Here is an 18,020-nt window from a genome sequence, read left to right as displayed (position 1 = left end):
TACCGCCCAAGACGGTGGTAGGAAGGATCTTCCCTGTGATAATGAGGTGGGCAGAAGCCACCATTGCAGAGAGTCCTTCTGTGAAAAGGAGACTTTCCTGTTCAGGGATGTTGACTTCCCGTCCCATTGGCGGAGAATGTCCCAATAAGAGGACGCAGATGAAACTGCGCAAACGGAACCGCCTCCATTGCCGCCATCATCTTCCCGAGGAAGTGCATGAGGCGTCTTAAGGAGTGCGACTGACCTTGACGGAGAGTCTGCACCCCAGTCTGTAGTGACCGCTGCTTGTCCAGCGGAAGCTTCACTATCGCTGAGAGAGTATGAAACTCCATACCAAGAGACGTTAGTGATTGGGTCGGTGACAGGTTTGACTTTGAGAAGTCGATGATCCACCCGAATGTCTGGAGAGTCTCCAGCGCAACATTCAGGCTGAATTGGCATGCCTCTTGAGAGGGTGCCTTGACAAGTAGATCGTCCAAGTAAGGGATCACAGAGTGTCCCTGTGAGTGCAAGACTGCTACCACTGCCGCCATGACCTTGGTGAACACCCGTGGGGTTGTCGCCAGACCGAATGGCAGAGCTACGAACTGAAGATGGTCGTCTCCCATCACGAAACGTAGAAAACATTGGTGCTCTGTAGCAATCGGCACGTGGAGATAAGCATCTTTGATGTCTATTGATGCTAGGAAATATCCTTGAGACATTGAGGCAATGACGGAGCGGAGGGTTTCATCCGAACCGCCTGGCCTCCACGTGATTGTTGAGCAGTTTCAGGTCCAGAACGGAACGGAAAGAGCCATCCTTTTTTGGCACCACAACCAGATTGGAGGAAAACCGTGTCTTGTTCCTGAAGAGGAACAGGGATTACCACTCCTTCTGCCTGCAGAAGAGCATCGGCTCGGTGGGGAGGTGGGGACGTTCTGAAGAATCGAGTCGGAGGACGAGAACAGAACTCTGTCCTGTGCACGTGGGCACAATGTCCCTCACCCACCGGTCTGTGACCTGTGGCAGCTAAATGTCGCCAAAGGCGAGCGAGTCTGCCATCAACCGCGGATGCGGAGAGATGAGAGCCATGAGGAGACCGCCTTGGAGCGGTTCCTCCGGCTGCCTTCCTTGGGCGTGATTGAGCCCCCGGAAACTGAGCCCCTCTGAGGATTTTCAGCTCTTTTGGACGAGGACAATTGGGACCTGCCCGAGCTTGGGAAGGACCGAAACCTCGACTGTCCTTCCAGGACAGCATTAATAGGGTAAGTCGCAATGCAGACATTGCGAGGATACGGACGCCCCTGCGGCACAAATGTACATATGCTCAAGACCAGCTGTGCAAGGACAGCTGAAAAGCTTAGGGTGCCCATACGGCTGTAAATGCCGGAGCAACCGACACGCCGATAGCCTCATAGACAGATTTCAACCAGAGTCCATCTGTCTGGCATCTTTAAGTGAAGTCCCATCTCCACTGCAACTATAGCTCTAGCCGCAAGCCTGGAGATTGGAGAATCCACCTTTGGACCCTGGGTCCCGCGCTTGACCACGTCAGGGGGAAAAGGATAACGTGTATCCTTAATACGTTTGGAGAAAACGCTTATCTGGTAAGCGTGGTGTTCCTGGACTGCTTCTCTGAAGTCAGCGTGGCCAGAAAAAAACTCAAAATACGTTTGAGCTACTGAAATGGGACTTCTCCTGCTGTGAAGCTGACTCCTCCGCTGGGGGAGCTGAGGGAGAAAGATCCAACATTCCATTGATGGACGCTATAGGATCATTCCTTATGGCGTCACCATCCGGTGTATCCGGATTGAGAGCGTCGTCAGGATCAAAGTCCTGATGAGCTACGTCTGCCTCATCATACAGAGAGCCTCCTGGGACCCCCCCCGGGGAACCGATTTTATTCCCAATGAGGGTGGCCAGGGAGCAATGATTTGCCCATGGCCTGTCCGGACTGCAAGTCTCTATCCCAATGCAACTCCATCCCTGTCCTTGGACAGGGTTGACAGGTGGTTCCTTTGGCCACGTCTAGTAGAGACCCCGGCTGACCAAGTGCTCCAGGGGAGCATTGCACACAATGGGGTTCAGTGCCGTGGAACAGTGTCACATGCAGTAAAAACAGCATCGAAAGCCTGTGTTGCTTATATGCTGCTGCCGACTAGCCATCTAAGACATAGAGCCAAGAATGGCGACCGTACAATGCAATGTATAGCATACAAGCATAAAGTACAATGAACACTGCAGCACATGCAATACAAGCAGCATAGAAAGCCTGTGCCTTGGCACCCCTGCTTTTCTGCTGCTGTAGACTAGCCATCTAGGGGAATATAGGCCAGAATATCGACCATACAGTGCAATGTATAGCATACAAGCATAAGTACAAATGAACACTGCAACCCCTGCAATACAAGCAGCATAGAAAAAACCTGTGCCTCAGCACCCCTGCTTTTCTGCTGCTGTAGTCTAGTCATTCTAGGCGAAAATAGCCCAGACTAGCGACCGTACAGTGCAGTGTATAGCATACAAGCATAAATACACATGAACACTTCAGTACATGCAATACAAGCAGCATAGAAAGCCTGTGCCTTAGCACCCCCCGCTTTCCTGCTGCTGATGTGTCGCCATCTAAGAGGGCATATAGCCAAAAATAGCGACCTATGCAGTATAAGCATAAAAATACAAATGGACAACTGCGGTATTTAGTGGGGTCAGCACTTCAGGTGCCGCTTACCGCCCGCCTATAAGCGGGTGTGTGGTCGCCCTAGTCCTGTGCCTGGTTGCCCAGAGTCCGATCTCTCAGCTCGGACTGCAGGAATGGCTGCCGGCGTCCTTCTCCAGCTCGTGTGAGTAGGGGCGGGCCGTGGGCGTGCCCCCAAGTCAGAGCGGGAAACCGGCGTCCCACAGTGTCCAGTGAGAGGGCTGGAACATGTAAATAAGGCTCCAGCCCTCGGCGCTGCTGATTGACAGGGTGGGGGCGGGAACGAAGCGGAGCTAGGCCGCAAAAGCCGGGGACTGGATTTATAAGCGCCGCCGCCGTAAAAGCGCGGTCGGCGCTAAGTCCCCGGCGCACTACAAGTCCCAGCCGCGCCGCCGCTCTCGGAGCGTCCGGCGCGGTAGTTCCCCATACATAAAGTCACTCAGCTAGGCTGCAGTGACTGTAACCCTTTACTGTCCCCGGCGCACTAGCACACCCAGCAAGTCTGGAGTGTGCTGTGCCTGTGTGTACGGGGACACAGAGTACCTGAATGGTGCAGGGCCATGTCCCTGAACGGTACCCAGCTCCGTATCCAGCAGGTTCAATGGGTCTGTGGATGGAGCCCGGCCTCAGGGCTTTGGGGCCGGTAAGATCCCACTTCCTCAGAGCCCCTCAGGGGGATGTGGAAGGAAAACAGCATGTGGGCTCCAGCCGCCGTACCAGCAATAGGTACCTCAACCTTACAAACCACAAGCGGGGTGAGAAGGGAGCATGCTGGGGGCCCTATATGGGCCCTCTTTTCTTCCATCCGATATAGTCAGCAGCTACTGCTGACTAAACAGTGGAGCTATGCGTGGATGTCTGACCTCCTTCGCACAAAGCAGAAAACTGGTGAGCCAGTGATCCCACTGGGGGTGTATAGCCAGAAGGGGAGGGGCCTTACACTTTTTAGTGTAATGCTTTGTGTGGCCTCCGGAGGCAGTAGCTATACACCCAATCGTCTGGGTCTCCCAATAGAGCGCCGAAGAAAGTATGCAAATGTCATAGCTGCATGACCTCTTTGTCTCGTCAGCAATACATGAGAATCCTGACAGTGTGCGGTGCACGCGCTGTAAGGACTCAGAAGTCTGCAGTCACAAAGTGAATGCAACTTTTAGCAGAAGATGGTGCATTATTTCATCTTGCATCTCCATCCATTTGCCTTTATGTTAAAGGGGTGGTTCACTACTCTGCAATAGTGACCACATCTTTGTAAAACTGATAGGGAAGGCTTTTTCTAAATACCTTGTTCAGCCAATTCTGCCTCTGAGCGGCGCTACTGCAGTCCGCTCATCCCCATAAAGTGACCTCCCCCCGGGCTCTGTGACGAGATGCGGTGATGTCACGTCAACTTCCAATTGACCCGACAACACCAAGGCCGGCCACAGTCCTGAGTGACTGTCTATAGGAAGTGAAAGCTGCACACCAAATTCAGAGAAATATGAACAAGCATAACTGCTCTATGATACATAAGGAATGAAAGAAGGGAATTTTGCTTACTTACCGTAAATTCCTTTTCTTCTAGCTCCTATTGGGAGACCCAGACAATTGGGTGTATAGCTTCTGCCTCCGGAGGCCGCACAAAGTATTACACTTTAAAAAGTGTAACCCCTCCCCTCTGCCTATACACCCTCCCGTGGACCACGGGCTCCTCAGTTTTGGTGCAAAAGCAGGAAGGAGAAAACTTATAATTGGTCTAGGGTAAATTCAATCCGAAGGATGTTCGGAGAACTGAAAACCATGAACCAAAAGAACAATTCAACATGAACAACATGTGTACACAAAAGAACAAACAGCCCGAAGGGTACAGGGGCGGGTGCTGGGTCCTCCCAATAGGAGCTAGAAGAAAAGGAATTTACGCTAAGTAAACAAAATTCCCTTCTTCTTTGTCGCTCCATTGGGAGACCCAGACAATTGGGACGTCCAAGAGCAGTCCCTGGGTGGGTAGAAGAATACCTCAATAACAAAGAGCCGAAAAAACGGCCCCCTCTTACAGGTGGGCAACCGCCGCCTGAAGGACTCGCCTACCTAGACTGGCGTCTGCCGAAGCATAGGTATGCACCTGATAGTGTTTCGTGAAAGTGTGCAGACTAGACCAGGTAGCCGCCTGACACACCTGCTGAGCCGTAGCCCGGTGCCGCAATGCCCAGGACGCACCCACGGCTCTGGTAGAATGGGCTTTTAGCCCTGAAGGAAGCGGAAGCCCAGAAGAACGGTAGGCTTCGAGAATTGGTTCCTTGATCCACCGAGCCAAGGTTGACTTGGAGGCCTGAGAGCCCTTACGCTGGCCAGCGACAAGGACAAAGAGCGCATCTGAACGACGCAGGGGCGCCGTGCGAGACACGTAGAGCCGGAGTGCTCTCACAAGATCCAAAGAGTGTAAATCCTTTTCACACTGGTGAATTGGATTAGGGCAAAATGAAGGCAAGGAGATATCCTGATTGAGATGAAAAGGGGATACCACCTTAGGGAGAAATTCCGGGACCGGACGCAGAACCACCTTATCCTGGTGAAACACCAGGAAGGGGGCTTTGCATGACAGCGCTGCCAGCTCCGACACTCTACGGAGCGATGTAACTGCCACTAGAAATGCCACCTTCTGCGAAAGACGTGATAGAGAGACATCCCGCAGCGGCTCGAAAGGTGGTTTCTGAAGAGCCGTTAGCACCCTGTTAAGATCCCAGGGTTCCAGCGGACGCTTGTAAAGTGGGACTATGTGGCAAACTCCCTGCAGGAACGTGCGGACCTGCGGAAGCCTGGCTAGGCGCTTTTGAAAAAACACGGAGAGCGCCGATACTTGGCCCTTGAGAGAGCCAAGTGACAAACCCTTGTCCATTCCGGATTGAAGGAATGAAAGAAAAGTGGGTAAGGCAAACGGCCAGGGAGAAAAACCGTTATCAGAGCACCAAGATAAGAAGATTTGCCAAGACCTGTAATAGATCTTGGCGGACGTTGGCTTCCTGGCTTGTCTCATGGTGGCAATGACATCCTGAGATAACCCTGAAGACGCTAGGAGCCAGGACTCAATGGCCACACAGTCAGGTTGAGGGCCACAGAATTCAGATGGAAAAACGGGCCTTGTGACAGCAAGTCTGGGCGGTCTGGAAGCGCCCACGGTTGACCCACCGTGAGATGCCACAGATCCGGATACCACGACCGCCTCGGCCAGTCTGGAGCGACGAGAATAGCGCGACGGCAGTCGGACCTGATCTTGCGTAACACTCTGGGCAGCATCGCCAGAGGAGGAAACACATAAGGCAGTCGAAACTGCGACCAATCCTGAACTAACGCGTCCGCCGCCAGAGCTTTGTGATCCTGAGACCGTGCCATGAATGCCGGGACTTTGTTGTTGTGCCGAGACGCCATGAGATCGACGTCCGGCGTTCCCCAGCGGCGACAGATCTCTCGAAACACGTCTGGGTGCAGAGACCATTCCCCCGCGTCCATGCCCTGACAACTGAGAAAATCTGCTTCCCAGTTCTCTACGCCCGGGATGTGAACTGCGGAGATGGTGGAAGCTGTGGCTTCCACCCACTGCAGAATCCGTCGGACTTCCTGGAAGGCTTGACGACTGCGAGTGCCGCCTTGGTGGTTGATGTATGCGACGGCAGTGGCGTTGTCCGACTGGATACGGATCTGCCTGCCCTCCAGCCATCGATGAAAAGCCAATAGGGCTAGATACACTGCCCTTATTTTCAGAATATTGATCTGAAGGGATGACTCTATCGGAGTTCAGGTTCCCTGAGCCCTGTGGTGGAGAAAAACCGCTCCCCACCCTGACAGGCTCGCGTCCGTGGTGACTACAGCCCAGGTTGGGGGTAGGAAGGATTTTCCCTGCGACAGAGAGTTGGGAAGGAGCCACCACTGAAGTGACGTCTTGGTTGCAAGGGAAAGAGAGACGTTCCTGTCGAGGGAAGCCGAACTCCTGTCCCATTTGCGGAGAATGTCCCATTGGAGTGGCCGAAGATGGAATTGCGCGAACGGGACTGCCTCTATAGCTGCCACCATCTTCCCCAGGAAGTGCATGAGGCGCCTTAAGGGGTGTGACTGACTCCGAAGAAGAGATTGCACCCCCGCCTGCAGAGAAAGCTGTTTGTCCCGCGGTAGCTTGACTAACGCTTGCTGGGTATGAAACTCCATCCCAAGGTACGTCAGTGATTGGGTCGGTGTCAACTTGGATTTCGGGAAGTTGATGATCCACCAGAACCGCTGGAGAGTCGCCAGAGCGACAGATAGACTTTGTTGACACGCCACCCGAGACGGGGCCCTGACTAGGAGATCGTCCAAGTAGGGAATCACCGAGTGGCCCTGAGAATGCAGGACTGCCACAACGGATGCCATGACTTTGGTGAAAACCCATGGTGCTGTCGCCAAGCCGAAAGGCAATGCCACGAACTGAAGGTGTTCGTCCCCGATGGCGAAACGCAGGAAACGTTGATGCTCGGGTGCGATCGGTACATGGAGATAAGCATCCTTGATGTCGATCGATGCTAGGAAGTCTCCTTGTGACATTAAGGCGATGACCGAGCGGAGAGATTCCATACGGAACCGTCTGGTTCTCACATATCTGTTGAGCAGCTTGAGGTCCAGAACAGGACGGAATGACCCGTCCTTTTTTGGCACCACGAACAAGTTGGAGTAAAATCCGCGACCACGTTCCTGAAGGGGAACGGGGATAACAACTCCTTCCATCTTTAGAGCGGCTACTGCCTGAAAAAGTGCGTCGGCCTGTGCGGGGGGTGGGGAGGTTCTGAAGAAGCGAGCCGCAGGACGAGAGCTGAACTCTATCCTGTAACCATGAGACAGAATGTCTCTCACCCATCGGTCTTGAACATGTGGCCACCAGGCGTCTCCAAAGCGGGAGAGCCTGCCACCGACCGAGGATGCGGTCAGGGGAGGCCGAGAGTCATGAGGAAGCCGTCTTGGAGGTAGTGCCTCCTGCGGCCTTTTGTGGGCGAGACTTGGATCGCCACGCATAGGAGTTCCTCTGGCCTTTCTCCGGCCTGTTGGACGAAGAGGATTGGGACTTGGCGGAGGGACGAAAGGACCGAAATCTCGATTGAACCTTTCTCTGTTGAGGTCTCTTAGGTTTGGCCTGGGGTAAGGAGGAATCCTTTCCTTTGGATTCCTTAATAATCTCATCCAATCGTTCGCCAAATAAACGGTCGCCAGAAACAAACCGGTTAAGAACCTCTTGGAAGCCGAATCTGCCTTCCATTCGCGCAGCCACATGGCCCTGCGGACTGCAACAGAGTTAGCGAATGCTACAGCTGTACGGCTAGCAGAGTCCAGGACGGCGTTCATGGCGTAGGATGAAAAGGCTGACGCCTGAGAGGTCAAAGACGCAACTTGCGGAGCAGAATTACGTGTGACTGCATTAATCGCAGCCAGACAAGCCGAGATAGCTTGTAGTGCCCACACGGCTGCAAAGGCCGGGGCAAAAGAGGCGCCCGTGGCCTCATAGATGGACTTCACCAGGAGCTCAATCTGTCTGTCAGTGGCATCTTTTAGCGATGAGCCATCTGCAACCGACACCACGGATCTAGCCGCCAATCTTGAGACTGGAGGATCCACCTTGGGACAGTGAGCCCAACCCTTAACAACTTCCGATGGGAAGGGGTAACGCGTGTCAGTTGAGGCGCTTAGTAAAGCACTTGTCCGGGACCGCTCTGGGCTTCTGGACAGCAACCCTGAAGTTAGAGTGATCAAAAAACGTATTGCGTGTACGTTTGGGGAACCTGGTGTTTCTCCTGCTGAGACGCCGACTCCTCTACAGGAGGAGGCGGGGGAGAGAGATCTAACACCTGGTTGATGGACGAGATAAGATCATTTACTAAGGCGTCCCCCTCAGGTGTATCAAGGTTAAGGGCAAAGTCAGGGTCAGAGCCCTGAGCTGCGACATCCGCCTCGTCCTCCCGAGAGTCCTCAAGCTGGGAGAGGAAGCCGGGGAAGAGTCCCAGCGAGACCGCTTAGCCGGTCGGGGACTGTGGTCCGGGCAGGAGTCCTCCGCCTGAGACTGTGGGGCCAACCTATGAGCGCGCTGTGGCGCGGACCGAGAGGGGCCTGGAGGCGACGAGCCAACAGGGGCCGGGGCCTGTGAAGGGTTGAGAATGCATGAGTGGATGTGTGCCTCCTTCCACACAAAGCATAAAACTGAGGAGCCCGTGATCCACGGGAGGGTGTATAGGCAGAGGGGAGGGGTTACACTTTTTAAAGTGTAATACTTTGTGTGGCCTCCGGAGGCAGAAGCTATACACCCAATTGTCTGGGTCTCCCAATGGAGCGACAAAGAAAATACAATTAGCTTTATGAAAAATTGAAATGTGACATTGTATAACTGCTGAGGATTATTTGGAAAAAAAAAAAGATATTTAGCTAATGTATTGTTCAATTCATTACTGCCCCATAACCACTTCACGGTAATCTCTTATTTATGAGGTCCCTAACCAAATGTTCCTGAGTGACTGGGCTGTGGGCGGTGTTTCACTGCTGATCACATCCTAGCGTCACAGCCCAGGAGCGATGCTGGGATGTAACAAGCAGCGAAACACCGACCACAGCTCAGTCACTCAGGAGGACTGGGGCCAAGCTCAGTGATGTCGGGTCAACTGGACGTTGTTGTGACATCACCAGATCGCAAAGGTCTCGGAGCCCAGGGGTCACTTCATGGGGATGAGTGGACCGCAATAGCGCCCCGCTCAGTGGCAGAATTGGCTGAACAAGGTATTTAGAAAAAGCCTCCCCTATCAGTTGGGCAGAGATGTGGTCACTATTGCAGAGTAGTGAACCACCTCTTTAAAAAGGGGCTGTCCACTACTCAGACATCCACTTCTCAATCACTGTTTCTCCCCCCACGTAAAAAAAAAAAACCCCAACATCTACCCACCTACGATACCGCCACTGATCCAGTGGGTCTCCAAGGGCTCACATGACATAGCAATCCTTCCAACCAATCAGCGCTGGCTTTGCTCTCCTTCAAACATTGCTGACATACAGAGGAAATGAAGGTGCGGATGTCCTCTCACTTCCTATCGATGTCTAATTTGTCTGCAAGAGGAAAGAGCGCTGTTTGGCAGCAGGAATAGTTACGTCATGAGAGCCCTTGGGGACCCGCCAGCATCAGAGGGGAGTAGAGGTGTTGTGATTATACTTGGGGTAAAACAGGGATTGAAAAGATGTTGGATTTAAGTCAGAAAATGCTTGAACGGCACTGGTATCGGAGGGAAGAGCGCTGATTGGCCGCACGGATTGTTATGTGAGGAGAGGCCTTGGTGACTCACCCTCATCGGAGGCGAGTAGAGCTGTTATTTTACTAGGGTGGAACCAGTGATTGAGAAGACATTGGATAACCCCTTTAAAGGGAACCTGTCATCAGAAATTTAGCTTTAAACCTAAAAGTTTCCCCCTCTGCAGCTCCTGGGCTGCATTCTAGCAAGGTTCCTGTACTTTTTGTGCCCCCTATGAAACCAAATTAAACACTTTATAAAGTTGTACCTTTTTGTCTGCCATTCTTGTAAATTATCCATGGGAGCGGGCTGTCTGGTGTCCGTTGCTGTCCCTCCTGCAGATTGATGCCGTCCCCCAATGCTCCATTTCATATCTCAAGACGCCGCCCACTGCGCCCGAGGTCCCGTGCACGCAAGGACCGCTGGTGACGTGGTCACAGGCACGAGATTATGGGCAGAGCTGTGATTGCATCGCAAGTGCCCGCCCATAATCTCGTGACCGCGATCTCCCCTCTGCCTCCAGCGTTCTGTGCAAGCGCTGGAAGATGGCCTGACGTCACCTCCTTCCCATCCTGCCCTGCAGCAGAAAATAGATGGGAGGAGCGGAGCAGCACAGCACGGGTTACGAGGAGACGCGGAGAGGATCTGAGCCACATACACAGTAAAAAAACATGTAAAATCAAACAAAGACACACATTGTCTTCTGAAAAGTGAAAAGCACTAAACGTTTTGTTTTTTTTTTGTTTTTTGTAACCTGTGCTGTGCTGCTCCGCTCCTCCCATCTATTTCCTGCTGCAGGGCAGGATGGGAAGGAGGCGACGTCGGGCCATCTTCCAGCGCAGAACACTGGAGGCAGAGGGGAGATCGCGGTCACGAGATTATGGGCGGGCACTTGCGATGCAATCACAGCGCCGTCTATAATCTCGTGCCTGCGACCACGTCACCAGCGGTCCTCGCGTGCACGGGACCTCGGGTGCAGTGGGCGGCATCTTGAGATATGAAATGGAGCAATGGGGGACGGCATCTGCAGGAGGGACAGCAACGGACGCAAGAGAGCCCGCCCCCATGGATAATTTACAAGAATGGCAGACAAAAAGGTACAACTTTATAAAGTGTTTCATTTGGTTTCAAAGGGGGCACAAAAAGTACAGGAACCTTGTTAGAATGCAGCCCACGAGCTGCAGAGGGGGAAACTTTTAGGTTTAAAGCTAAATTTCTGATGACAGGTTCCCTTTAAGTCGGAGAATGTAGCTGGCACTGGTACAGCACTGGCGGGGAATAGAGCTTTTAATATTTTACCGGGAGGGGACCAGTTATTGATAAGATGTTGGACAACCCCTTTAAGTCGGAGAATGGGATCTATCCTCAGGATTTCCATATCAAAGCCGTTGCCACCACACCACATTCTCTGGCCTTTTAATACATTTTTAACAAGTCCAAATAGCGCCAAATACTGTAAATAAAATAAATAAAAGCATTCACGTCGACTTGCACTGCATTCTAATGGGGACCAGAGGGCGTCTCCGAACCTCAGCGCCCCCTCTCTGCCTTGTAACATGGCCCCTCCGTTGTGGTGGATGACGTAGAAGACGTCATCCATAGGTGGAGGGGCGGCATTACAAACAAGGAGGGGGCGCCGAGCAGAGTCCGGAAACGGTAAACAATGCTGCCTGTACAGTGTCTTCCTTTATGTTTTTAAGATCCCTCTAGAGCAGGGGTGGGGAACCTTTTTTCTGTCGGGGGCCATTTGGAAATTTCTACCAATCTTCAGGGGCCGCACAAAATTATTAATGTTTAAATGACCCTGCTATATTGGGTGAAGCAATTGATTAACTGGGGGCTGGGGGCACAGACACCACACGTGGGGCTGGGGGCACAGACATCACTGGGGGGGGGGGGGGGAAGGCACAGACATCACTGGGGGGGGGGGGGGGGTCAGGCACAGACATCACTGGGGGGGGGGGGGGGAGGCACAGACATCACTGGGGGGGTGGGAGGCACAGACATCACTGGGGGGGTGGGAGGCACAGACATCACTGGGGGGGGAGGCACAGACATCACTGGGGGGGGGGAGGCGGCACAGACATCACTGGGGGGGAGGCACAGACATCACTGGGGGGGGAGGCACAGACATCACTGGGGGGGGGGAGGCACAGACATCACTGGGGGGGGGGAGGCACAGACATCACTGGGGGGGGGGGGAGGCACAGACATCACTGGGGGGGGGGGGGGAGGCACAGACATCACTGGGGGGGTGGGAGGCACAGACATCACTGATCACTGGGGGGGGAGGCACAGACATCACTGGGGGGGGGGGGAGGCGGCACAGACATCACTGGGGGGGGGGGGGGGGAGGCACAGACATCACTGGGGGGGGGGAGGCGGCACAGACATCACTGGGGGGGGAGGCACAGACATCACTGGGGGGGGGAGGCGGCACAGACATCACTGGGGGGGGAGGCACAGACATCACTGGGGGGGGGAGGCACAGACATCACTGGGGGGGGGAGGCACAGACATCACTGGGGGGGGGAGGCACAGACATCACTGGGGGGGGAGGCACAGACATCACTGGGGGGGGGGCTGGGGGGGCTGCACACAGGACTGGGGGGGTGCACACAGGACTGGGGGGGTGCACACAGGACTGGGTGATGGGCTGCACATAGGATTGTGTGGGGGTGCATACAGGACATTGGGAGGCTGCACACAGGACTGGGGGAGTGGTGCACACAGGATTGGGGGGGTGCAAACAGGACTACTGGGTGATGGGCTGCACACAGGACTGGGGGAGGGGTGCACACAGGACATTGGGGGGCACACTGCGCTGAGTTTCATGCAACTCTGGGGGAGAAGGTTTACAGAACTGGTGTGGGGAGGCACAAAGCATTGGGCAGGGCACATAGCAGCAGAGGGTCGGCGCTGGACTCACAGCAGCATTGCATTCACATCACCGGAGTGCAGGAGCCGGACACACTGCATCAGAAGGAGAAGGCAGGCACTGATCTCCGGAGGGCAGGGGGCGGACACACAAGGCTGGAAGCTGTGAGGCTGCTGTGGACCCGCCCACAATTGGCACTGGCCTACGGGAGAACACATTGCAGCACAAACAGCAATGTGGGGATTTAAAGGGCCGGCGGCAGCAAGACCGCGGTGACAGCACGAGCACTGCCTCCCCCGGGAATCTGCACGGGGGCCACATAAAAGGTCACGGCGGGCCGCATGCGGCCCGCGGGCCGGAGGTTCCCCACCCCTGCTCTAGAGATATACTCTCATTCCCATCCTTTGAGGTCCACACCATCAGGCTCTTCCATCCCCTCTCCCTCAGAGTAGCTGTCCTATACCGTCCACCAGGCTCACCCACCCAGTTCCTTGACCACTTTTCAGCCTGGCTGCCGCACTTCATGTCCTCAGAATTACCAACCCTCATCCTAGGAGACTTTAACATCCCCATAAACAGCCCCTCCTCCCCATCTGCATCCCAGCTTCTATCTCTCACCACCTCCCTTGGCCTCTCACAACTCTCATCCTCTGAGACACATGAAGATGGTAACACTCTTGACCTGGTCTTTATCCGCCTCTGCTCAATCTCTGACTTTGACAACTCACCTCTTCCCCTCTCTGACCACAACATCCTCTCCTTCAAGCTCACAAACCCTCGTCCGCCCCAGCACACTCCCACCTATCACACATTCAGAAACCTACAGGCCATAGACTCTCACTTTCAGACTCTTTCCACGCATCACTGTCCCCTATCTCCTCACTTTCCTGTCCTGATCTGGCTGTACAGCACTACAATGACACACTCAGGACTACACTAGACCAAGTAGCGCCCCTCACCTTCAGAAAGGCCAAACACAGAGTAAAACAGCCCTGGCTCACATCCCAAACTCTTCTTCAGCGATGCTCCAGGAGCGCCGAACGCCTATGGAGGAAAACCCGCACACCAGAAAACTTCATCCACTACAAATTCATGTTAAGGACCTACAACTATTCCCTTCACCTCGCCAAACAGACCTACTTCACCACCCTTATCTCCTCACTAGCCGACAATCCAAAAAAGCTCTTTGACACCTTTCACTCCCTCCTCAGTCCCAAAGCACAGACCCCTGTCACAGCCCTTCATGCTGACGACCTGGCCTCGTATTTTACAGAGAAAATAGAAAACATCCGCCAAGAGATCAGCTCCCAGCCACCAAGCCCTGTGAATCCCATCCCTCCCCATATCCCATCCAGCTCACTTTCCACATTTGACCCAGTCACAGAGGAGGAAGTGTCCAGGCTCCTATCCTCCTCTCGTCCTACCACTTGCCCTACTGATCCCTTTCCCTCACACCTCTACTCCAGTCCCTCTCTCCGGTTGTCACCACTCACCTAACTAAAATCTTCACTCTCTCTCTTCGGGTATCTTCCCCTGCTCCCTCAAACAGACCAGTCTCCAATCTCCCCTTCTTCTCTAAACTCTTGGAGCGCCTGGTCTACTCCCGCCTTACCTGCTACCTTTCCAATCACTCGCTTCTAGATCCTTTACAGTCTGGCTTCCACCCCTTACACTCAACAGAAACTGCCCTTGTCAAAGTGACCAATGACCTATTGACAGCAAAACGTAACGGTGACCGCTCTCTGCTTATCCTTCTTGACCTCTCTGCCGCCTTCGACACTGTTGACCACCATCTCCTTCTCTCTATGCTCCATTCTATCGGCCTAAAGGACACTGTGCTCTCCTGGTTCTCTTCCTTTCTTTCTGGCCGCTCATTCAGTGTATCATTTGCTGGCTCCACATCTTCTCCTCTTCCTCTCACTGTTGGGGTCCCTCAAGGTTCAGTCCTTGGCCCTCTTCTTTTCTCCCTCTACACTGCCCAATTGGAATGACCATCAGCAGATTTGGCTTCCAGTACCATCTTTATGCTGATGACACACAGCTATACACCTCATCCCCTGAGCTCACCCCCGCTGTAACTACAGAACACCAGTGACTGCCTGACCGCAGTTTGCAATGTCATGTCTGCTCTCTATCTGAAACTTAACCTTTCCAAAACTGAACTTCTTCTTTGCCCTCCATCTCCCAACCTTCCTAAACCTGACATCTCCCTCTCTGTGTGTGGCACAACGATAAGTCCTAGGCCGAAAGCCCGCTGCCTGGGGGTTATACTTGACACCGATCTCTCCTTCACCTCCCACATACAATCTCTTACCCGCTCCTGCCACTTGCACCTCAAGAACATCTCTAGAATCCGCCCCTTTCTCACTATGGAAACGACAAAAACCCTCACCGTGGCCCTGATCCACTCTCGCCTTGACTACTGTAACTCTCCATTAATTGGTCTCCCCCCCAACTAGACTCTCTCCTCTACTGTCCATCCTTAATGCAGCAGCCAGGGTCACCTATCTGGCTAACCGCTACTCGGATGCCTCTGCTCTGTGCCAGTCATTACACTGGCTGCCCATATATCACAGGATCCAATTCAAACTGCTTGTTCTCACCCACAAAGCTCTCCACAGTGCAGCACCCCCCTACATCTCCGCCCTCCTCTCTGTCTATCACCCCACCCGTTCTCTACGCTCTGCAAGCGACTTTCGACTAACATCCACACTAATTCGAACCTCCCACTCCCGGATCCAAGACTTCTTCCGAGCTGCACCAACCCTCTGGAACGCTCTACCCCAAGAAGTTAGGACAATTCCCAACTTACTCAGCTTCAGACGCACCCTAAAGACGCATCTTTTTAGGGCGGCCTATCCCTAATCAGATTCGATTTACATAGTCCCTCTACAACTTCTCACAACATAACTCCACATCAAACTCCATGGCACCCAAAGGCATCTCAAGGCTCTGGCCCACTGGTCGAGGAAACCATTATCTATCCCCCATGTCTGTGAGATGGCTGGATTGTCATTGTAAATAAACACTTGAACCTTGCCCCTCCCCCCATCTCATTGTAGATTGTAAGCTCTCACGAGCAGGGTTGTGTTTTTTCTTTTTCCTCTAAATATAGAAATACAATAACTGTTATTTGTTTGTATATGATCCTCCTGATTTGTAAAGCGCTGCGGAATATGTTGGCGCTATAGAAATAAAGATTATTATTATTATTATTAAGATGCAAAGGGGTAAATAAATAAATAGTCATGTGATTTCTCACCCGAGCAGTTGTAGCCGTTCAGGACTCCGTCCAGGACCTGCTTGGTCGTGTGCTCAAACACGTCTTGTTGGCGGCTTTGCTCATCGAAGACCCGGTCGAATATGAATTTCAGGTCCTTTCCTTTGCGCTTCGCTCCATCGTGCCCTCGGAGGTTGGAGAAGACGCCCGACGTATCCGGCTCATCGGGGTCGAATATCAGGATGTTGTGATCCACGACTTGCACCACGGAATTCTGGTTTCCGTCTTGCTCCCTTGAGTTTGGGGGGCGGACTCGGACCACCACTGAGACGTTCCCTTCTTCAGCGGCCACAGGAGCGCCCATGGTGATACAGGAACTGGAGTCAGATGGTCCTGAGGGGATGACAGAAAGGGTCACAAGTTGTCCTCCATATTATACTGCCCTCTAACTCACATCCAGGACCCTGGATGACATCACACAGAGGCTATGTGCACACAGCGGAGGGCCGGACTGTCAACCTTCAAGAGCCACTTGCGGAAAGCGGAGAAATGGTGAACATTTTCAGACAACCCCTTTAAGGTGACCAAATACATTTGAATGTGATGCACTACGAGTGGCATTTTATTTCTGAAAGGCGCCTTGACCGTATAAGATCATAAAACCCTAAAGTTGGCGGCTAGTGCTCATTTACCGATGACAAGCAGCCATGTCACCATTCATTAAAGGGGATGTCTACATCCTAAACACCCAAAGTCACTGCGTAGCCCCGGTCTAAACGAGGGGTGCTTGGTATCTGGGGCTAGGTGCCAAATTTTAAAGCTTATGTAAAACAGAGGGGTGATTCTGCTGTACAGGGTCTGATCTAATTTGTGGGGGGTGGGTCTAATAGTAAGAGGAATCTTTAGGAGCCAAAACAAAGGTGGACAGGTCCCTTTTATTGGTATTCTTACATTGATTTCTTTTACCAGTAATGAACAATAGCCATTTGGTATAAGGATCCTTGTGTTTTCAGGCACCATTGACCCCTATGGGAGGTTTCCAGATAGGCCAGGAGGACACACACTCTCCTCCATAGAAAGCAATGGTCATATACCAATATTGAGCTCTTAAAGGCGGTGCTCCATAGAAGTCAATAGACGCCTCTGGAGAGTCTTGAGGTGACCACTGACTTGTATAGAGAGCAGAGCCATAGGTGGAATCAGCTGGCACCGCCGGGCACAGGCGCCATAGTCTTGGAGGGCGCACTCACTGCTGTCCGGCTGCGCCGCTGAGTGACCACAGACCCCAGCATCATGTGACCACCTGCAGTGCCCACGTGACTGCTCACCTGGTCTAAATACAGCGGGTGATAACGGCTCCGCTCCCCATCAAATCCTCCGTAGCACGGCCAGCCCAGAATGGTTTCCAAGCAGCAGCGCCGGCCACGCCCCCATCCTCCACGCTTCCGGCACATTAAAGTTCAAATCAAGCGGGCTCTTCCTTCCGCGAACTCCCATTGGACGATCAGTCCTCCGCTATGATTGGTGAGGATATGACGTCATGGAGACTCGCGGTGCGAACTGGGAGTTGTAGTCTTGTTGCGTCAAACTAGCATTTCTTATCTCTGTCATTTGTTTGCCGCTCATGTGGTTGCAATATGTTAAAGAAGAATCAATGCAGATGTTATTTAAATAGTTGGAAAACCTGATAGGGTTCTGGTTAATTTACATTTAAGAACTTTAGAAACAAAAAAATAAGTATTTCCCCTTCAATACTGCCCTTCCCCCACCTCCACCCTCCTTTATAAGTCACTAGCTGTAGTACAAGCGTTGCCCGGGATAGTAACTGTCTCTCCCATCTCTGTCTGTCTCCCCGTCTGTCTCTGTCTGTCTCTGTGTGTCTGTCTCTATCCATGTCTGTCTAGTATCTCTGTGTCAGGTTTCCAGGTTTTCCAGTTCTCTTTTGAATGAGCTTGCCCTCAGTTAACATGGAGTTTACTG

At 53.0% G+C, this 18,020-nt stretch overlaps 1 protein-coding gene across 1 annotated transcript in view; it reads right to left on the bottom strand.

The window, feature by feature from the left end:
• KIF18B (kinesin family member 18B) overlaps positions 1-17,444 on the bottom strand; it is a 193,655-nt gene extending 176,211 nt beyond the window's left edge. Inside the window, exons 1-2 of the mRNA XM_075328348.1 lie at positions 17,369-17,444; positions 16,083-16,433 (exon numbers count right to left, since the gene is read on the bottom strand). Coding sequence (XP_075184463.1) covers positions 16,083-16,404 — 322 coding nt within the window. The 5' untranslated portion in view covers positions 16,405-16,433; positions 17,369-17,444. The remainder of the gene's footprint in view (positions 1-16,082; positions 16,434-17,368) is intronic.
• Between the last annotated feature and the right edge of the window lie 576 nt (positions 17,445-18,020).

Source organism: Anomaloglossus baeobatrachus, chromosome 11 (genome assembly GCF_048569485.1).
Source record: "Anomaloglossus baeobatrachus isolate aAnoBae1 chromosome 11, aAnoBae1.hap1, whole genome shotgun sequence".
In the NCBI taxonomy this organism is placed as follows: Eukaryota; Metazoa; Chordata; class Amphibia; order Anura; family Aromobatidae; genus Anomaloglossus; species Anomaloglossus baeobatrachus.
This window is presented reverse-complemented; position numbering and strand designations above follow the sequence as displayed.